The sequence below is a fragment of the Equus caballus genome, chromosome 21, assembly GCF_041296265.1.
Source record: "Equus caballus isolate H_3958 breed thoroughbred chromosome 21, TB-T2T, whole genome shotgun sequence".
In the NCBI taxonomy this organism is placed as follows: domain Eukaryota; kingdom Metazoa; phylum Chordata; class Mammalia; order Perissodactyla; family Equidae; genus Equus; species Equus caballus.
This window is the reverse complement of record NC_091704.1, coordinates 17,327,360-17,348,621: the sequence shown is the minus strand read 5'-3', so window position 1 is coordinate 17,348,621 and position 21,262 is coordinate 17,327,360. Positions and strand designations below refer to the sequence as shown.

At 60.1% G+C, this 21,262-nt stretch overlaps 1 protein-coding gene across 16 annotated transcripts in view; it reads right to left on the bottom strand.

Annotated features, from left to right (window-relative positions):
- The window catches only part of MAST3 (microtubule associated serine/threonine kinase 3), a 35,581-nt gene extending 18,569 nt beyond the window's left edge, over window positions 1-17,012 (bottom strand). Inside the window, exons 1-7 of one of the 16 annotated variants that reach the window (XM_070246610.1) lie at window positions 16,918-17,002; window positions 11,180-11,211; window positions 8,998-9,087; window positions 8,110-8,184; window positions 1,230-1,318; window positions 1,081-1,153; window positions 343-421 (exon numbers count right to left, since the gene is read on the bottom strand). In XM_070246610.1, coding sequence (XP_070102711.1) covers window positions 343-421; window positions 1,081-1,153; window positions 1,230-1,318; window positions 8,110-8,184; window positions 8,998-9,087; window positions 11,180-11,211; window positions 16,918-16,956 — 477 coding nt within the window. In that variant the 5' untranslated portion in view covers window positions 16,957-17,002. Of the gene's footprint in view, window positions 1-342; window positions 422-1,080; window positions 1,154-1,229; window positions 1,319-2,290; window positions 2,416-3,708; window positions 3,958-8,109; window positions 8,185-8,997; window positions 9,088-9,375; window positions 9,555-10,876; window positions 11,005-11,179; window positions 11,212-12,401; window positions 12,604-16,917 lie in introns of those variants that run through there. The other 15 variants (XM_070246611.1, XM_023625472.2, XM_070246613.1 and 12 more) reach the window with 15 other exon arrangements.
- Between the last annotated feature and the right edge of the window lie 4,250 nt (window positions 17,013-21,262).

Genomic DNA, 21,262 nt, shown 5'->3' with positions numbered 1-21,262 from the left:
AGGTCATCAGACAGTAACACTCTCCTGCCTGGCTCCTATGCATTCCTCAAAACCCCAGCTCTGATGCCCTTTCCTCCAGGAAGCCCTCCCTGCCTGCTCCCTTGGCAGACCTGCTCTGTCCAGGTCCTGATCCCACAGGCTGGAGATATCTGTGTATCCCAGGCTGAGGGCTCCTTGCGGCTGAGGCTAAGTCCTCTCAGGGACCTCCACATTGCCCAGAATGGGGCAGAGAGGGAGAAGCCAAGATGTGTGCTGACTAGACAATTATCAGATACTTTGGGAAAAAACAAACACACGCCCCTGCCACCTCGTGCCCGCCCACCAACTTGGGACTGTGGGTACCGAGACAGTGGAGCTGGGCGTGTTGGTTCCATAGCCAGAAGACGGGAGGGATGCGAGGGACCATCTTCTGCCATCGGCCCTGGAGAGGACAGCCAGAAGAGCTGGAAGGAAGGCACGGTGCCCGCAGGGTGTGGGGACAAAGGGCGGACCCTGTGGCTGGCTGATTCTGGCCCCACTACAGGAAGGACCTTCTCCAAGGCCAAGAACAAGGATTCAGCGTGAGCAAGTCCACCACACGTTTCCTTCTCGTCCTTCCATGCCTCCTCCAGGAAGTCCTCCCTGACTCCAGCTGCCAGCGCATCCCTCGTCAAGGTTGTGACCTCTCTGAGCCTCGGCTGCTGAGGTACACGCTGGCTGCCCCGCAGTCAGAGAACTCCCCAAGGGCCAAAGTCCAGCGTCCTGCCCCTCACCCCTCAGCAGAGGGCATGGCACACAGCAGGTGCTCAATAAATGTCGTTGAACGAATAAGTGACATTTAAATGCCCGGCACATAACAGATCCTCCACCAGCTCTTGTGAAGTGAATTAATGACTTTTAGTGAACCAGTGACTCTTACCCAGGCCATGCCCCCCGCCTCCTCCCCAAGGACACGTACAGACTGGCTGTCCGCTGGGGATGTGGCTACAGAAGGCGCGCGGGGGGTGGGCGCCAGAGGGAGAGAGCACGCAGGCTGGGGCCGGGAGGGAGAAGGCGAGTGAGGAGGCAGGTCGGGCCACCGTGCAGGCCGCGACCACTCACCTCCGGGCAAAGGGGAAGCTGACAGCAGATACAGCCGAGAAGTTCCGAGGACTCTCCAGCGGGCTGCTGCCTGCTGAGGAAGTGGAGGGGAAACTGAGTCAGCGGAGCAGAGACAGGGCGCCACGCCACCCGCCTGCTTCAGCGCTCACCGGTGGGGACCGACAGAGGCGACAGGGGCCGGGAAAGGGTCGGCGAGGGCGTTCCTACCACCAGGCTCTTGCGGCTCCCGCTGCGGCAGCTGTAGGGGGAGGCAGTGACAAGGTCAGGAGGGCCCAGGCCCCGGGCTCAGAGGGCCGCGTGCTCAGGCCGGAGCACATATGTGGCTGTGGGGTGGGCCAAGCACCTGGCACGACCCCCCTCTCTGCTCCCCCGGACTTGTCCCCAGCCCCTGGCCCAGTCTTCAAGGCCCGTTATTAGGACCACTGCTCTTACTGCTCCCATCAGCAGCGGCACGAAGCGCTGCCAGCCCCCTGCTGGACGCTGACACGGCTGCAGGCTGTTCTGCTCTCCCTCTCAACCCCACACCTGTGCCCATGCGGGCTGCTACCAGGGGCACCGGCAAATAACGCAGAGGATGGAGAGGACTTCCGAGCCCACATAGGGCTTGGGCAGGCCCCCACTCCATTCCATGCCCCTTTCCCAGGGCCACTGACCCAATCTCTTGGCAACCTCCCTCCCCAAGATCCCCCTAAAATGCCAGCCTGACCCTTAACAACCCTGAAGTCGACATCCTTGACAGCTGGGTCCCGTCCTTCCTGTTCCAAACTCCTCCCACACATGTTCCTCCCTCGATCCCGGCTCTCTTCAGGCTGCCAGACCCCTGGCCCAGGCCACTCCCACCCTTCCCCAGCTTCTCCCACCTGCGCCCTGGCCCAGGCCCCGGCCCAGGCAGAGGGAAGTTAGGAGCACATTGTCCCCTCCCACCCCCCAGAGCCGTCGCCCAGCAACAGCTCCGCTTGCTCGACAAGTGCATCAGCCCACACGCCCCAGCCGCCAACGCAGCTCAGCCGCGGGAGACCGGGACCAGCTAGGGGAGGGAAGCCAGAACCGCGGGCCTCACAGGGCCGGGAAGGCTGTCCCAGGCAGAAAGCACAGTGCAGGCCACGGCGTGGGAGGTACGGTCAGCTAACGACCCAGGCGACAAGGCGGCAGGGAGGAGGTTGTCCACGGCTCCATGTGCGGCTGCCTCACTGAGCCTCGGTTTCTCTACCTGATTCCCTTGTGAAGTGCTGGGAAGATTCGGCGAAACCCATACACAGCGCTCAGCTTCAGGCCTGGCACCCGGTACGGATGTTGTCATCTTTCTCCCAACCAGGCTCACAGAGCCTGGCACGCACGGTGGGAGGGCAGGCAGTGCCTCCCAGTGAATGACATCCCGGCCATTTGCCAATCCCAACAAGCCCGGAGGTGGCAGACCAGCTGCACCCACTTCCCAGCCTGGGAAACTGAGACCACAGATGTCAACAGCCACAGGGACTGTCCTCTAGTCTGAGGTGCAGAAGCAAAAGTGAAACCCACAGGTTCCTGCAAAACTTCCTGCCCACCCCCTACACACACCCGCCAGCCCTACATCCTCTCCCAGCCCGCACCGGACTCCTCGGCCCCAGGCTGCACCCACTGCATCATTTTCCACTTCCAGCTGCATTTAGGAAAAACACTTGGCCATCTCTCTTGCTTTCAGGAGGGGCCTTCTTGAAAACGACGAAATCTGAGATCTCAAAGGGGACCAGGCATGATCTGTTCACTTCCCAAGACTATTCGCTGGGCCCTGCCTGGAGGAGGCCCAGGACCCTGAGAAGCTGCAGGGCCATTCAGTAACCACTGGTGTGGTCAACAGAAAATGAGAACCTGACAAGAAAGAGGAGCAAGAGACCAGCTTCTGGCACCCAATTCCTGAGGGGTCCATGAGCCCTTTTTGCTCCCCAGGATCTGGGAGAAGAGTCTAAGCCCTGGACTGAGCACTCAAGGCCCTTCAGCAGCTGGTCCCACCACCCAGCCTTTGCCTGTGCTCCCCTCTGGGAATGCTCCAGGCCAGCACCGATGAGACACCCAAGCACAGAAAGGTTAAGAAACTGCCTGAGGTCACACAGTCTGGCATGGCTGAGCTGGAATTTGAACCCAGATCCGGTAGAGCCCACAGCCCTTGCTTAGCCTCTCTGCTTTTCAGAAGGGGAAACTGAAACTCCAAGAGTCTTTGCTCTGGGTTAAACACCGGGATTTGTGCTCCTGACACCCACGTGCAGTCAGCCTCCTGCAACAAATATTTGCTTCTGAACCAACATTTCCGCTGACTGGGCCCCGGGGACAGAACAGCCTCAGTTTTTCCACAAAGCTCCTCCCCAGGTCTGTCCAGCCCCAGAGACCCAGGTTCGAATCCTGACTCAGTCCCAATTCCCCGCTGCCTCTGTCACCACCGCGACTGCGACTCCGACAGACAGACACCCCGGTCCGGGTAACGAGAGGCAAAAGGAGAGTGCCTGGGACCCCAGGGGATCCGTTGACCCCAGAGCGCGCTCCCCCTTCCCCTCCCGCCGCGCACAGTGGCCCTCGCCACGCCGCCGGGACGCACTTCTGGCAACTCGTGTCTGCTGGCCGGCCGCCGCGCCTCTGCCCGCGCGGGGCCCCTACCTCTTGGAGCGCTGCAGCAGCGCGCCCTTGGCCAGGCGGCTCCGGTGGCCGGGCGCCGCCACTGCCGTCCAGTAACTGGGGTCGGACATCCTGCTTCCCTTTGTGCCGCCGCCGCCGCCCGAGGCCCGGGAGGCGCGGGGGCGCAGCCGGCGGCGGCGGGGCGCGAACCCCCACAGCGGGACCTGCCCGGGAGCCCGGCGGAGCGGGGCGGGGGGGGCGCCGCCGGGCCGGGGTCGCAGCGAGGAGGAAACGCGCGCCCGGGGCGCCGCCGGGAACCCCGCCCAGGCGCGCGCGGGGGCGGGGCCTGGCGAGCGACGCGGAAGCTAGGCCAGCCGACCCGCGCGGGCGGGGGGCGGGGCGTCTCCAAGGCCGCGGGCGGGGGGCGGGGCGTCTCCAAGGGCCGCGGGCGGGGGGCGGGGCGTCTCCAAGGCCGCGGGCGGGGGGCGGAGCGTCGCCAGGGCCGCGGGCGGGGCGTCTCCAAGGGCCGCGGGCGGGGGGCGGAGCGTCGCCAGGGCCGCGGGCGGGGGGCGGGGCATCGCCAGGGCCGCGGGGGGCGGGGCGTCGCCAGGGCCGCGGGCGGGGGGCGGGGCGGGGCGGGGCGGGGCGGGGCGGCAGCTCCGCGAAGTTGGGCTGCGGAAGTCGGCTCGCGTCCCTCCCGAGGTAAATCCGATTACGCCCCTCTCTCTCCCACGGCGCTGACCCCTTCTGAGGGCGGCACTCAAAACCCATCCAGCGGCCGGCTCGGCTCACGCCACCGCACCCGCTCCTTGGAATGCCCTTCCTGCCTCGCAAAGTCCAGCGTCGCCTCCTCCAGGAAGTTTCTCCGGTGTCCGGCTCTGTCTTCCCTACACTGGGGCTCCTCGGGGTCCCAGCATCTCCTAGCACTGGCCTGGCACAGAGGGCGCGTTTAGCGCTCTGAGTCGGGGCATCTGACACGCGCCCCCTGTCTGTGTGACGGGAAAGGCCATCACCCTGGCTGCAGTCAGGAGTCAGACGCCTGATTTCACTTCTCAAGCCTCAGTCTTCCTCACTGCAAAATGGGAGGAGACCGGGGCCGACCCGAGTTAGATGTGGGGCGGCGCTGCCAACAGTGCCTGTCAACAGTTGGCTAACAGTGTTAGCACCAGGCTGAGTGCCGGGCCTGTTTCCCCACCTACAGGGGGCGCTTCGTGCAAACGGAGCAGAATCGGAGGGGCAGACGGGGCCCGGGACAGGGCCGGCGCGGCAGTGCTCACTCTCGGAGGAGGACGGCCTCACACGGGCGGCAGTGAACGAACGCTCCCCCTTCTCACGACAGTTCCAGCAAGGCAGGGACGGAGTCGCCCTGAGAGCGGCCCCTTCACAGGCCACGCGACACTTCGGGAACAGGCCCAGGACTGACGCTGGAGCCCAGACCCCGAATCTGAGAAGAGGCGACTGAGGCACGAACAGGTGCTGCCACCCAGTGTGTAGCCCTGCCCTGCCCATCCCTCCTCCACCCATTTTGCTTCTCGAGACTCTTGCAGACTCCCCACCCTGTCCCCTCCACGCCCACTGCCACCCTCAGGTGCCCCATCCTGTGGCCCAGACACCTGATGTCTCCCCAGGAATGCTCTCCAGGTGCCCCAGACTGGGGCCCAAGTGCTCATATTTGGCCATTCATTCACTCAGTAGACACAGATTGAGTACCTACTGTGTGCCTGCCCTTGTGCTGAACCCTGGGGACCCAGTGGGAACAGGTCACCAATAATCTCTGCCCTCAGGGGCCCCCAGTCTGGTGGGGGAGGCAGAAAGTAAACAGAAAACAAGTAAATGAGCAAGTTAATTTCAAACACTCAAATCAAGGAAGGAAAAGAACAGGGTAACACTGGCAGAGGATGACGCCAGCCAGGAGGCCTCTCTGAGGAGGTGACACTGCAGCCAGCCCAGACGCTGAGAAGGAAAAGGAGCCAGCCATGGAGGAGTGTCCCAGGCACAGCTTGTGCAAAGGCCCTGAGGCAGCTCTGAGGGGAAGATGCCAGGAGGGCTGAGCATGCAGGCCTCGGGGGCTGCCGGGAGGAGAGCAGTGTTACCGTAGGAGCAATGTGGAGCCAGAGCCGGAGGATGTGGGAGCAGGGGAGGAGTGTGACCTGGCCTATGTCCCTAAACCCATGTCCACATCTGACACGGGGAACAGGAGCTGTCAGGGGCAGGAGTGGAGGTGGCAGGAGGCTATCGAGGGGCTCCAACAGGGTCTGGGACGGGGAGGCTGGGCCTGGACCAGGGCGGGGCTGTGGAGGAAAGTGAGCGGATCCTAGACTTGTTTTGAGGCCAAGGGACAGGCCCTGCTGAGGGGTCAGGTGTGGACATGAGGATGGGAGCGGTCACCTGTGACCCTCCTGTGTCCAGCTTGAGCCACATGCAGGCGACACAGCCTCCCGTGAGGGAGGAATTCAAGGTCCCGCGGGTCTGGGGACCCGAGTCGGGAGGAAGCCGCGATCCTGTGTCACCATTTGCTTACGTGCTCTGCCCACGAGCTCCTGTGCGGGGGACACTTCTGCACACAGTGGGCAGAGGAGCGGCCGCACGCATCCCCGGCGGCCCCGCCCCGCGCCGCGCCCCCAGCAGCGCCCCTCCCACGCCCACCTGGCTTCAGGCTCCTCCCCTGCACAACCGGGCTGCCGGCCGGCCGGCAAAGGCCTCCCGCGAAAGCCGCGCCGCCGGCCTCTGGCCCCGCCCACTGGCCGCCCCGTCCCGCCCTGCCCTGCTCACACCCCCTCCGCGGCTCCTCACTGCCGTGACAGCCAAACTGCGCTCTGGGTGAACCCCCGTCCAGGGCTCGGGTCCTGACCGCCTGTGACGCGGGCTTTGCCTCGCTCTGCTTGTGCTGGTGACTGTGTAAACGGAAAAGCCCCACTGGGTGTACAGACCCCCACCCCCGGCCTCAGCCCTTCCTGCCTGCCCCTGGGCCGTGCATGCCCCTCCCAGCCCCATACCCTGTGTGGCTCCCAGGGCCCTCAGTAGAAAATCCAAATTCTTCCTGCCCTTGGCGTGGAAGGCCCCGGAGGCAACACTCCTCTGGCAATGCTGTTCCTGCCTGGAACAGCCTCTTTGTCGCTCCCTCCTCCATGTGGGCCCAACTGACGACCTTCTTCAACTCCCACCACCACCACTGGTAGCGCCCTCCCAGCTGCTTCCCATTTGTCCATACCACAAGCATTAACTGGGCACCTGCTGCATACCAGGCCCTGAATGAAGATATAGGATGACCAGGACAGATCCAGGTCTGGCCCTCAAAGGGTGAGAAACCTCTGGCCAAGGAAAACAAACCAATAATCACACAAGAAAATGTGGAACTAACACCCTGGATGGGGTCCAGATGAAGGAAGTGGAGGGTAATGGATGTCACTGGGGCCTGGGACACCCTCAAAGGGGCTTGGTGGTCAGGGAAGGCTTCCTATCTGAGGGCTTGATGGAAATTTGACAAACGAAGAAAGGAGGCAATGGAGCTCTGAGCAGAGGGGACAGCAAGTGCAAAGGCCCTGAGGCCAAATCAGCTTGCATTCCAGCAGCCCAGGAAGCACAGGGCTAGAGCAAAATGAGCGATGGGGAAATAGATGAGGAGGAGGCAGGGGGGTCACAAGGGCCAGACCAAGGGGGCTGGACCCACAGGGCCTGACCCACAGGTCCTTGGAGGCTGGGGGACAAGTGTAGGCTTATTCCTCAGGAGTTTACAGCAGGTGGGGGAGGGGCCCATTTCTTTGCCTTGGCCAAGGTGATGTGGCTCTGCTGCCCCCTTGTGGCAAGTGAGGTGGCCCAGAGGAGAGGCCTCTGTTAGAGCCCCAAACACTCAAACCCCCATTTCCTACTGGTAAAACAACTGACTCAGCCACTCTCGCCAGGCCCCTCCCCTCATCCTGTTCTCCCCTGGGGTTGAAGCCAAGGACCCAGAGTTAGATCTGGCCTGACACTCTCTCCCAGGGTCTCCCTGGACAACACACTGAGGTCCCGTGGCTCAGTTTCCTCCTCTGCTACATGGAGGCGACAGCAGGCCCTGCCTCCTGTTGGACACCCGGACCTGGTCCAGGCCCCACCATCTCCTACCCAGATGTTGCCCTAGCTACCTCCCTGCCTCTGCCAGCTCCGTTCCTGTCCCTTGTCCTCAGCAGACCTTTCTTCCCCCGAGGCAGCCACAGAGCATTGAAAAACCTCAGTCCTCCCTCAGGACCTTTGCACATGCAGTTCCCTCTGTCCAGTACCTCTCTTCCCATAGCTCTGACCAGGCCTTGGCTCAACCATCACCTCCCCAAAGAGGTCCCTGTCGCATGTACCTTGTTTGTCTGTTGACCTGTTCATTGCCCACTTCCTGAGAGCTGACTGAGAGCCCATGTTGATCTTGTTCATAGCTATGCCCGTAGCACCTGGCACATAGTAGGTGCCTACCTGATGAAGGTATCTGCCTCTTGCCCAGCACCCAGTGTGGGCTCCAAATTGTTCTCTCTTCTCCCCATTAAAGGCCTGTAGGAAGAGACTGAGCAGCTCATTCATACTAAGGTGTAAACGATTGATGGGCCATCAAATTCTAGAGGTCACTGACCCATGGACCTGTCCCTTCCCTGAACTTTTACCCAAGCTGTGCGAGAAGCCCATGATATTCCCCCCTGTGGCTTGCCAGTCACAGAGGGTGGCTCAAACCCTCAAGAGACTCTGGTGGCCAAGCTGGCCCTGATGCTTGGCCCCCAAACGTGCTGATCCAGGAGAAGTGGCACCTCCTTTCAGAGTCTCAGTTTCCTGGGAAATGGGGAGGAAGGATGCCTTCCTCCCAGGGTTTCAGAAGGGACAGAAGGCACTGGGTACACAGCTGGCGCTCAGTCAAGCTGGGTCTTCTCTCCCTGCACCACAGCGCCTGGTTAGGATCAGTGCGCGGAGGCCTAGGGTGGACTCAGCCTCGGGGGGGGGGGGGGGGTACATTCAGAGGGAGGGGCACCCCTGAGGTCACAGCGGGCAGGCGGCCGGCTGACTGGCAGGGAGAGCCCCAGCAGGCTGGGAACCCAGCACCTGGCTCGGGGAAGTCCTTGGGCAGGGGCTCAAGTTCTGGTCTCACCGTGGCCCCGTCAGATGCGAGCCCTGCTGGTTACGCCTGAACATGGGGCTTCTCCATCATGGCCCTACTGTGGACGGCAGTGCCACTTTACAGAGGGGTAAACTGAGGCCCAGAGAGGCGCTGTCACCAGCCCACAGTACCTTGGGGGTGGAGCGGGGTCTGGGCACCTTCCAAGGCTCTGGAGTGCCAGGGCGACGTCGGTGCCCGCCCCGGGTGCTGTCACTTACCTCCAGGGGTGCAGGCCCAGGGAGGGGCTGCAGGGGCTGCAGGGGCTGCTGGGGCTCAGCAGGGATGGGCTCTGGCTGCTCGGGGACAGACTGCAAAGAAAGAGGCCGAGGACTGTGAACCTGGCAGCGGTCCCCGCATGTGGCCGAATCTGGAGACTGGACCAGGGCTGCGGTTCCCTCTGGAAGAAGGGGCCCAAGGCCCAGGATTCTGGGTCTCGCGCAGGCCTCGAGGGCGGGGCCAGACCGATGATCCAGGAGGGCTCCCCGGAGGCGGCGGTGCGACTCTGGGCCACTTGAACAGAGACGCGGGGGTAGGGTGGCTGTCGGCCTGCGCCTCTTTCCCCCCACTCGCCCCATCGTCCATGGCCAAGCACTCACTCGAGGGTCAGCGCCGGGATGTGCAGCTTGTCCCTGCGGGACTTCATGCCGAGGCCGGGGCCGTGTCTACGCGGCTGAGTACTGAGCCCCCCAAGCCCGGAACGTGGCGCGATCGGACAGAGGGACAAACGTGGACGCGGGGCCAGCACGCCGGGCGGGGCGGCGCGGGGGCTGGGCCGCCGGGGGCGCGGGGGGCGGGCTCTCCCCGGCTCGGGGCGGGGCTCTGAACCCCGCACCTGCGCGCAGGCCCGGCCGGCAGGAGGGGTCGGCGGCGGGAGGCTGGAGCCGCGGGGTCAGCCTCTTGCGGGGAGGGCCGCCGAAGCTGCTGCGCCCCGGCCCCCAGCGCCCCCGACCCCGGCCACGCCCCCGGCCTCCCAGAGGGGCGCCGCCCTCCCTCCGCCCGGTCCAGCGGCCCCCGAAGATCCGAAGATCCGGGTGGCTGTGTCTTCCTTGAGCCCCCTGGGGGACGCAGTCAAGCACCGGCGGGGGGCCGGAAGCAGACGGCCCTCAGGGAGTGTCTGTCCGCGCTGCCCCGTGGCCGGGACTTTGCCCTACGACCGATTCCCCGCCCCCGCCCCGCCCCCCGCCTGGGCAAAGGCCGCGGACAGCGCCCGCCCCCTGGGCATCGTCCGAGCCCCGCCCCGCCCTCAGGCTCCGCCCTGCCAGCTGCACTACCCCGTGTCCAACAACGGAAGATGGTCTGGGCTTGGGGGCCACTCTGACCCCATCTCCACCATCGGATTTCAAACTCTCATCTGACCCTCAGGACCTCCCCCTTCTCCTCTCCCTCGCCTCGCCTGTGTTTATTTCACTCCAGCCACCCCTGTCTCCATGCTGGTCTTCCAAGGCCAAGCTGGTTTTCACCTCAGGACCTTTGCCCATGCTGTTCCCTCTGCCTGGAATGCCGTGCCCCCACCCACCCCAGACTTCCCCCCCCCCCCCCCCGGCCTCCTCCTCCTCTTCCAGATCTCAAATGTCACCTCCTCCATGGGCCCCACATCTTCAGGGTTAAAGCCACCTCCCAGCCCGCTGTCTGTCTCTCTCCACTTTCTTCCCCGAGTCACATTGCTTCACCATCACTGCCCCGAGAGCACGGCCCGGTGGCAGGCTCCTGCACTGACTTCTCTCCATGTGCTCTGTGCCTGGAACAGGGCCCGGCACACAGAAGGAAGGCGCTCAGAAAAAGTCTGTTGAGTGACTGTACTGAGGGGCAAGAGAATTCCCACCCCAACTCAGGCAACGGCAGCCCCCAAAGAGGGGGTGTGGGCACTGACACCTCAGAGCACCAGCAGAGGCGAGCCCGCCCCCACCCCGGAGCTCTGGCTGCCTGCTGGGACCCGGGGAAGTCTTCGAACAAAATGTCCTTGGAGCTTTTGCGATCCAAATATGCCAACCTACAGGAATGCAAACGTGACACTGAAGGATATGATTTTCTACCCGTGTTCCCTGAAAGAGAGTGAGCTCCCCATCATAGGAGGCATGCAAGCTGGTTCCAGGGTACCTGGCTGGAATTCTATGGTCTGGACTCTGGATGCCAGACATGTTTCTCCCTTCCAAGCTGGGTGCCCTGTGATGCAACTCCTTGGCACCTCAGTCTCCTCATTTGCAAACCGGCATGGGCCACCCAGCCTGCAGGGAGGGCCAAGGGAGGCACAGTGAAACGCTTTGCAAACACCAGGGGCAGGATTGAGGGGAGAAGCTTTGCTGTAATTCTTAAATAAATTCACAATTCAGAGGGCTGCTGGAATATCTGTTCCCAGGACCACCGGTCCCCACCTGGCCCACCAGCCCCAGGTGAACTCACCCACGTCCGCGGCGAGGCAGGCTCAGCTCCTTCTGAAATGAGAGGAAAACAGGGGTCATTCCCAAGGAGACAAGCCCTTCACATCCCAGGCCCTCCATCCACCTGCTGTGCCCCCGAGAGGGCCCCTTGCTCACCCTGTTCCAAGTCAATACCTTCTTTCTGCGTGCCCAACAGACTGGGCTCAGCCCTGCCTCAGGACCTTTGCACCAGCTGTGTCCTCTGCCAGGACTGCCTTCTCTCAACTCCAGTGCTAGTTATTGCAGCTCATCCCTCAGGTCTCAACTGAAGCACCCCTTCATCTTGGAAGCCCCCCAGACTCCCAATCTACCTCCCTACTTGCTCCCACCCTACTTGCATTAAAATGACTTCATTATTTAAAATAACAAATTAGGGCCAGCCTGGCAGTGTCGTGCTTAAGTTCATGTGCTTGCTTCAGTGGCCCGGGGTTTGGGGATTCGGATCCCGGGCATGGACCTACACACCGCTCATCAAGCCACGCTGTGGTGGCATCCCACATACAAAATAGAGGAAGACTGGCACAGATGTCAGCTCAGCAACGATCTTCCTCACAAAAAAAAAAAAAAAAAAAAAAAAAACCAAATTAGGTATATTTGTGAAGAAGTGTCAGTCGTGGCTAAATACTAATAAGCGGCTGAGGAAAGGGAGCTTCCCGAGTCCTCCTCACCCTGCCCTCTCCTGGGTCTGAAAGCCATCCCCCCTCACCCTCGGCAGAACCCGTGCAAGTGTGCGTCCTGGGCACAGGTGGGGTGTGGGGGCGCTGACTGGCCACTCCCAACTGAAGACTCTTTTAGCGCTCAGCAAGCTGACCTTCATGAACTCTGGGTGCCCTCACCACATACAGGGCAGAAAGCCCTGTGCTTGGGGTCCACTGTGACCCCAGAGTCCCCTCTCAAATTTGGCTTGCCAAGAGGGTTTCTAAATTCTCAAAAGGCTGTGCAGTACAAGGTTAGACTCTGAGGACACTCAGACGTGGGTGCAGATCTATTATCTGTTTCTTCCCGGCTGCGGGAACTTGAGCAGGTGATTGCGGCTCCCTGCGCCTCCCTGCGCCCATCTGTAACTTGGAGATAACATAAGCAGGGTTACGGAGTAACAATGAGCAGCCGTTATTACTGCTATTGTTGTGTGTTGTTTTGGGGTTGCTGTGGAGCTCAGCAAGGGCCTACGCGGACGATCATAACACCTGGTAAACTTTACTCACGTTTACTGAGCCGCCTGCTACCCACCGGGAGCAGCAGGCGGTTTACCGGCGGGGACCCTGAGGGCGCCCACGTCTCTGGGCGGCGGCAGGGCTGGGACCCGGGTCTCCGGACAGCACCCCGCCCCACGCGCCGAGGCGGGCGCGTCCAGGACACGGGACTATTTTTACCTCGGTGGGCTCCGGGTTGCCCACATCCAGAGCTGGGCGTTCGCCATGGCAACCAGTGACGTCAGCGGCCCCCGCAGCCAAGTGGAGGGGGCCGGAAGGTGCTGGGCGCGGGACGACGGGGCTGGGAGAGGTTGACAGGGTCTCCCCCACCACACACGCACCCGCCGCCGCCCCCGCCCCGCCGGGGAAGAGGAGGGTCCGGGGGTAGAGCGTCGCCCTGAGGCCTGACCCCAACTACCTTGAGCTCAGAAAACCGAGACATTCAAGATGCGAGGAGGCTGACCTGCCACCCTGAGGTCTCCCTGTCTGCTTGAATACCGCTGGGGACGGAGAGCTCACTATCACTCAGGGCAAGCGGTCATAGACCCAGGAACCACCATCACCACCGTTAGGGTCTCCTTCTGCTCCCTCCAATTGTTATGAGGTCTTATGCCAGCCTCCCCCACCCCCACTAACTCGTGAACCAGTGAGGAGGCGGGATCTGAACCCAGGAGTACCAGCTGCACACAACCCCTCTCCCCCATCCCAGCCATTTCCTTCCAAAGTCCCGACGGTCCTGATGTCCCAGAGCGGCTCCCTCCCATCTGGGCTGTGTGACCCCCGCCAAGCGACTTCATCCCTCTGTGCCTCAGTTTCCTCATTTGGAAAACAGCCCAGTTACATAGGGGCCTGGATGGAATCAAGTAGCAAGCTCAGGGCCTGGCGCTGGGGGAGGCTTCGGTCAATTGGAGCCAAGACAATGATTTAGTGAGGTTAAGAATAGCCACCAATTTATCCGCAAATTTTAATTTGCTCTCAAAATACAAAAATATGTGAAGTGGCAGTGAGGAAGGTCGGCAGCGCAGGCAAAGACTCCGGGAAGCTGAGCCCACGCGGAACTCTCCCGGCCCCGCCCCCGGCCCTCCGCTCCTCGCGCCATCTGCTGCCGCCCTCAGCCCCTCTTCGCCGGCTGTTCCCTGTGAAATGGCTCCCGCCTAGAGGAGGGGGGCGGGCCTGCAGCCCCTGGAGCCGCCCTTTACAGAGCATATTTACGGCATCCTCCTCTGTGCTGGGCTGGCTTGGCGATGCTGCCCCCTGGCCAGAGGCCTCGGCTCTATCCAAAGGAACACCCAGTCTGGAGGAGACAGAGCAGGGCATGTACACCCCCATACCGGAGACATAAGGGAAGATCCAGAGGGAGAGTAGGGGCTGGAGTGGGTGGGAGCCAAGAGGCTTCCTGGAGAGGGGCTCAGGGTGGGCCAGCAGGCCAGTGGGAAACTGTAGAGTGGAGGTGGGGCTCAGCCTGGTGGACACCAAGCCCTATGGGACGTCGGCACCTGGAGCGAAGGGAGAGAGAAAGCAGCAGGGACCACCTCACACCAGCCGGAGGGCTTCCTGGAGGAGGAGACTAAATGGAACTGGGCCATGAGGATGCAGAATGGAGGCTCCAGGAGCCTCCAGAGCAGCAGTGGAGACAAAGTCCAGACGCAGGCCCTGGGCGCCTTCTCCGCCCCCGGATGCTGTGTTTGGGGATCTGGTGTTTTAAAATTCTGTCGTTTGTGAAGCAAAGGTCCAAGTGGGAGATGATGAAAATAATGATAAAACAATAATAATAGTAGTCGTAGTAATAACTGTTCAAGTTAAGTGGCGCCTGAAATGCTATACAGAAGCCTGAGCTTAACCCAAACCAGGAAGGACCCATCTCCACCTCTTCCCCTGACCCACGGCCAACGCAAACTGGCCAGGCCAGGTCCTGCTTGCCGACCTTCCAGCACACAGCCAGCCCCAGGCCCTACACTGCCACAGTCTGATTGGCCAGGATACCACGGGCTATCAGCACCTGGCTTGAGTCCCCTAGCTCCCTCAGGCTATTATAAATTGACTCTCTGACCCTTGGCAAGAATCAGCCTGCAGGAAATCTGGTTGGCTCTGCCCAGCAGGCTGCCCCCTGATTGGCTCAGGTGCACCCGGGCCATCCACAGGGCTCCAGCTAAGGGAGTGTGTGGCTGATGCCCCAAACGGAGGCCCTCAACATCTTTGCAACCTCAGATTGGTTAGAATCCCAGCTCTCTGACTTCCTGGCTGTTACGCTCCCTCTCAGCCTCAGTTTCCCTCTCCCTGATCTCCCCAGCTGTTAGGAGAATTAAATGCATGCACAGTGCTTACATTTGCAGGTGTCCGTTACTGCGAGCTGTTACTTATACTCCTATTTTTAAAATTATTTTCACTGTCTCCTACTTGGTCCTTTACTCCAGGTGCCTCCTGGCTTCTGGTCTCCCTTTTTGCCTACCCCCCCACACACTCTGGCTCCAGAGGAGTCTTTCAAAGTCCTCAGATCTGGGCACGTCCTCCCCTGCTCCAACACCTTCCGTAGTTCCCAATCACCCTGGGGAGAAAATCTAACCTCTTCAAAATCAGCGCTGGAAGCCCGGGGAGCAGACAGCCCCCTCTCACAGCCCCGGCTCTAGCGCTAAGAAATGACTTCTAGTTTCCCCATGCAGCACACACGGTTGCAGCCTCTGCACCCCTGCGTGAGCTGTGCCCGCAGCCCAGGATGCGCTCACCCATCTGGGCAATCCCTACTCGGCCCTCTGCCCCCTGGTTGGAGGCCTGCCAGCACAGGATGGCTCTGGAGGGGGAGCCGGATCTGCCTGGGTTGGAATCCCTGCTCTGTCACCTACATGCTCTGAACACCTGGACAGTGGCCACGCTTCTCTGAGCCTCAGTTTCCCCCTTTGTAACGTGAGACTCGTCATCAGGGAATGGGCTCCTCCTGCCCATGGAACAGGCCCCCACTTCCTGACGTCAGCAGCGCCCCCATTCGCCTACCCGCAGGCGGTTTCTCTATTTTAAGAGGCCGCGGGCGGGGCTCGAGTCTAACTGGGGCTCAAGGCGGAGCCTGTCCCCCCACAACACCCCTCTGCTCACCAGTCCTGCCCCACCCCCTCCTCTACGCCCAGGCCCCACACTCCTGTCTCTGGCCTCACTCCCTCCCCTTCCGCGCCGCCCCCTGCCACGCTTGGGGGGAGTCTCTGCCCTGCAACTCTCCCCGCACCCTCCCTGACCCCCCACCACGGGACTCCCCATCCCCTTCGGCGAGTTCGCCGTCCCGCAGCCCTGGTTCCAGGCCCGCCTTCCCCCTCCCTACCAGCCCCGGCGCCCCGACCGCTTGCTCCGTCCTTTCTAGGTTTTAGCTTCCCTCAGCCTCTTTCATTTCCCCGTACCCACCCCCGGCCCCCAGCCGCGGCGGCCTCCTCTGCCCCAAGGCCGCCCAGCAGCACCTGGTTCAGGCGCCTTCTCCAGGTGCGCCCGAGCGTCCCGCACGGCAGCCCGCCGCTCCGCAGGCGCACGCTGCTCGGGAGCAGTCTGTCCCAGCAGGCTGGGAGTCCAGGAAGACGGTTCCAGAGGGCGAGCCCCTCGCGGCCTCTCCAGGGCCAGGCACGCAGCAGGCACGCGCTGAATGTTTGTTGGGTAAATGAGGAATCCCAGGTTCCCCACCTGCAACCTGGTGGCTTCTTAAGGGTTGGTCTAAGCCCCAGAGGGAAACGGCTAGATCTTCTTAATTTCCATTTTATAGATGGGGAAAATGAGGCCCAGAGAGGTCAAAGGAGTTGTCGCCGGGGTCCCATGACCCCTGCGTGGGTTGGAACGTCGCCCTGACACCCATGTTCTCACCTCCTGGTGACGCAGCCTCCCGAACACAAATCCAGGTCAGAAAGGAGGGCCCTAATGGCACATGGAGAAACTGAGAAGCAAGGGCCTCCCGCCGTGCCCCCCCACCCAGGACACACAGCCCGCTGGCACTGGCTTGTGCGCCAGAGAGCTGATTAAGGGCGCCGGGTCGAATCCCTGCTGGGCGATCTCGGGTTTGTGACTTTCCCAGACTGGAACCTCAGTTTCCTTATCTGACAAATGGGCGCCTGGACAGCCCCAACCTCCCCGGCTCGCAGTAGCTGTGAACTGAGGCCGGGTGCAGGGGCTCAGCGAAGGCACGCGGCAGCTATTAACACACATTAATGCGAATTAACCTATCAGTAGTAATAGGACTAATACAACGATGAACATATGGTGAGCGCTCACAGGTTGCCGTTGCTCCTATATTATTAGAGCAGCTGGTGGGGAGCGCCGAAACTCTCAGTGCCCCCCTCACGTGCTAGCGCTTGAAGCCTCAGTTTCCCCATACGTCAAATAGGGCATACCCCGTTCCCACCAGGCAAAAAGCACTTCGAGAAGCGGGTGGGCAGAGGGAGCAGCCCGGGCGCGCCCCGCCCCCTGCCTCAGTTTCCCCGGGCAAGCCGAAGCCCCGCCCCCGACACCCAGACCAAGTCCAGCCGGCCATGCCCTCCGCCCGCCCGCGCAGGGGCCTCACCTGAAGCCCGCGGCGCCGCAGGAGGCTCGGCTCGTCCATGGCCCGTTGGTCCGCGCCGCCCGGCCCGCCCCCGGCCCCGCCCCAGCCGCCCAGGCCCCGCCCCCTCTCGCCATTGGCTAAGCCGGTCAGCTGACGCAGCCTGACCCCGCCCCTCCCTGGAGCCGGCTCGGAAGAGCCCCGCCCCATTGGGCCAGCCAGCCCCGCCCTTCCAGGCCCCGCCCCCCAGCCCAGAAGTAAACACTTTCCCTACTCGAAGGAAGGGAGCGTTATCATGCCCGTTTTGCTGATGAGGAAACTGAGGCTCAGAGAAGTTAATCAGCTGTGCCCAGGGCACACAACACTCACTTCGCAGCCAAATATAGGAGGGCCCACAAAAAATCAGTAATTAAGATATATAATATTTTAATATGATAGTTTAAAGAATCAAAACTAATGCAAAAATGCATAATGAACTAAACAGCAAAATTTTAAATAAAGACAAGCTCAGACTCTGCCCTTGCATGAGCCCGCCTCACCCTAATCCTGGCCCTAGTCCCAATAAAACTTTATTTACAAGAACAGGCGGCCACTGTAGTTGCCAGTTTCTGTTTCGAGGATGACCGCCTTGGCCGAGTGTCCCTGAGCACCTGGCTGAGTGCCCCGGGAGGAACAGCTTTCACAGGCATCGATGGTAATTGTTCAGTCCCGCTTTGCAGAAGGGAAACCGAGGCTGGAAAAGCCCAAAGCCCCAAGACAGCACCCATGTTCTCTGTTTCCTGGGACTCCCACAGTCCTGCAGCTGCAGGTTCCCCTGCTACTCCACTCTTCGACATGGACATTAGGGTGTGTTGTCAGGCTGCAGGGGACCCTCAGGAGGGTCACAGGCCAGTCGCCTGTGAGGTGCTGTATAATCCCATTAGGTGACAGTGGCCAGACTGAGCACTTAAAACCGCAGAACTCCCTGGCAAAGCTTGTTTTTCTCATACATGTTTTTAAATTGACATATAATTCACATACCATAAAATTCACCTTTTTAAAGTATACGATTCAGTGGTTTTTAAGCATAGTCACAGAGTTGTGCAGTCGACGTCACTATCTAATTCCAGAACATTTTCATCACCTCCAGAGGATACGCTGTTCCAATGAGCAGTCACTTTTCAATCCCCCTCCCCAGGCTCCTGGTCACCTCAGATCTGCTTTCTGTCTCCGTGGATTTGCCTGTCCCTGACGTTTCACATAGATGGAATCATACACTATGTGGTCTTTTGTGTCTGGCTTCCTTCACTCAGTGTGAGGTTTTCAAGATTGATTCATGCTGTAGCAAATGCCAGGACTTCCTTCCTTTTCATGGCTGACTAATATTCCACTGTGTGGATGGACCACATTTTGTGTAGTCATTCATCTGTTGATGGGGGTTTGAGTGTCTCCGTTTTTGGCTGTTGTGAGTAGGCTGCTGTGAACGTCCGTGTGTAAGTTTTTGTGTGGACACGTGCTTTCAGTTCTCTTGGGTCTCTTGGGTCTCCACCCGAGGAGTAGAATTCCTGGGTCATATGGTTACTCTGTTTTAACTTTTTCAAAAAGTATCAGACTGTTTTTCAAAGCAGCCGCTGTTATGGGCTGAACTGTGTTCTCCCAGAATTCCTGTGTGGAACTCCTCACTCCCAGTGCCTCAGAATGGGACTGTATTTGGAGATGAGCCTAAAAGATGTAAAGTAACATGAGGTCATGGGGGTGGACCCTAAACCAATAGGACTGGTGTCTTTATAAGAATAGGCACTTAGGACACAGACATGCACAACACAAGAGCACGTGAAGACGCAAAGAGAAGATGCCGGCCATAAGCCAAGGAGAGACCCCAGAGAAAACCAAACCTGACGACACCTTGATCTTGGACTTTTAGCCTCCAGGACTATAAGGAAATAAGTTTCTGTTGTCGAAGCCACTCAGTCTATGCAACCTTGTTATGGCAGCCCTACCAAACTAAGACAGCCACTCAGTTAAATTTAATTTCAGATAAACAATGAATAATTTTTGTTGTTGTTGTTGAGCATCTTTTTTTTTTTTTAAGATTTTATTTTTTTCTCCCCAAAGCCCCCCGGTACATAGTTGTACATCCTTCGTTGTGGGTTCTTCTAGTTGTGGCATGTGGGACGCCGCCTCAGCGTGGTTTGATGGGCAGTGCCATGTCCGCGCCCAGGATTCGAACCAATGAAACACTGGGCCGCCTGCAGCGGAGCGCGCAAACTTAACCACTCGGCCACGGCGCCAGCCCCAACAATGAATAATTTTTAAATATATGTCCCATGTAATACTTGGGACATAGTTATGCTAAAAAGTTATATGTTATCTGAAATTATAATTTAAGTGGATGTCCTGTGTTTTATCTGGCAACCCTACATGAAATGGACTTCAGATTGTAGCTTGCATACCCCAGATGACGGGAGCCTCATGCCCTATAATGGCCAACAGTTCTGTCTCTGGCTAGTTCTGCCTAAAAGTTCTCCTGTAATCCAGGCTGGGGTGGATGTGTGACCTAGAGTCCTTCATCCACCTTGGCCACTGTGATTGGTTCAAGGTGGACATGTGACTCAAACTCAGCCAATCAGCGTCTTCCCTGGGACTTGCCTGGAATCTTTGGGAGAGAGTGGTTCCCTGGGCTGGGCAAACGGGGAGCTGCTGCTGGGGGAGCCACCAGGGAGGGCTCTGATGCCTGTGCTCCTGGAGAACTCCTACACAGAACTCCTTCCCAAACGACCTCTTCAATGGGCAGCAGGGAGCCGTTATTGACTGAATGAATGAATGAATGCCATTTTTCTGTGGTGAACACCTATCCTTCAAAATCCACTTCAAATTCTCTTTGAGAAGCATCAGAGAACAATTATCGAATGAACAAATAGGTTTTTTCTTGTGAATTCCTATACATTCATCAAAACCCTCTTCCAACGTCTCCATGAGGGGCATCAGGGAGTGCGATCATTGAATGAATGAGTTTTTTCTTGGTAACCTACATATGTTTTAAATCATTCTCAAATGATCCTCTGAGGTATCAGAAAGTCCTGGTTGAGTGAATAAAAAATGTTCTTATTGGTGAATGTTGCCTATAATGTGTTTGTTAAATGAACTAATAGATTTTCACCTTGCAGACTCCTACTCATCCTTCAACATCCTCCTTAGACTCCCCACCGGGGCATTAGGTCTCGTGACCACATGGAAGGAAGCTCAACCCTCCTTGGGCTGAAGGTCCCACCCCAAGAAGGCGGAAGCTGAGGGGTGGGGAAGTTCTGCGGTTCCACTTGTCATGATTTCCGAGGAGGGGGGAGGTGGGACACGACTCAATCCTCAGTCCTTCCTGCCTCCCCCTCCTCGAGTTTTCGAAGCATCTGAAAGTGGGGCAGCGCCGGGGGCGGACCCCAGCTGTGCTTCTGGGGCAGCTGGGTGGGGCCAGTAAGGGCCTGGCAGGCAGGGCTTCCTGGAGTAGGCAGTAGGCAGGCCAAGAGAGGGGGCGTGGGAGGCCTTGGGTGGGGGGACCTCAGGGCAGGCTCGGACTGTGACCGTGATGCGGTGGAAACGCCACCTCCTGCGTCGCTGTGGCCCTGCTCACGCTACTGCTGTGGCTCCCCAGTGCCCTCAGGAGGAAGCCCTTCAGCCCAGCCCTGCAGGCCCCGACCACGGCGCCACCTCCGTCTGCCCTGGAGCCCCAGACCCACCCTGTTCATCTCAGTGTTCCCAGAAGCCTCTGCTGTGCCCTCTGCCAGGAAGGCCCTTGAATTCTCTAAACCCAGCTCAAGAGCCCGCTTCTCTGGCCACCCCCTGCTCCCCTCAGAACACCCCGACCTTCTGCCCCTCCCTGCACCTGGCCCTGACCCCGAGGTGCGGGGGGCGCCTGTGTCCAGCGAGTCCCCTCACCTCTCTTCCTCCCTCACTGTTCTCCCAGGGGCTGCTCTGATGTTGAGGGGATGGGAAAGAGGCCTGAAAAGAGCAGAGGCCACTGGGGTCCCCGCAATAACTAATCCTACGAGCCCTCCTTTATCTTCGCCACAGCCAGTTTTTCAGATGGAGAAGCGGAGGGCTGGCCTTTCTGGGGATTGGAGGGCGGGGTGGCTCTGGGGCCTGGCCAAGCTCAGCCCTAGGGGACTCGGTCTTAGGGTCTGGATCTACGTGTTCACCTCCAGCCAGGGCCCGGAGCGGTCTGGGCGCCTGTGGGCTCAATTTCTCCATCTGTGAAATGGGGCGCGTGACGGTGTCTCCTGGGGTAGGGTCTGGGGGTGGTGGAGAGGGGCTGTGAGTGTGCCAGCTACCCCTCCCACCCTTCTGTTTTTCTCAGGCCCTGTCTCCACCCCTCCCCCGGCCTGGGCCTCGCTGCTGG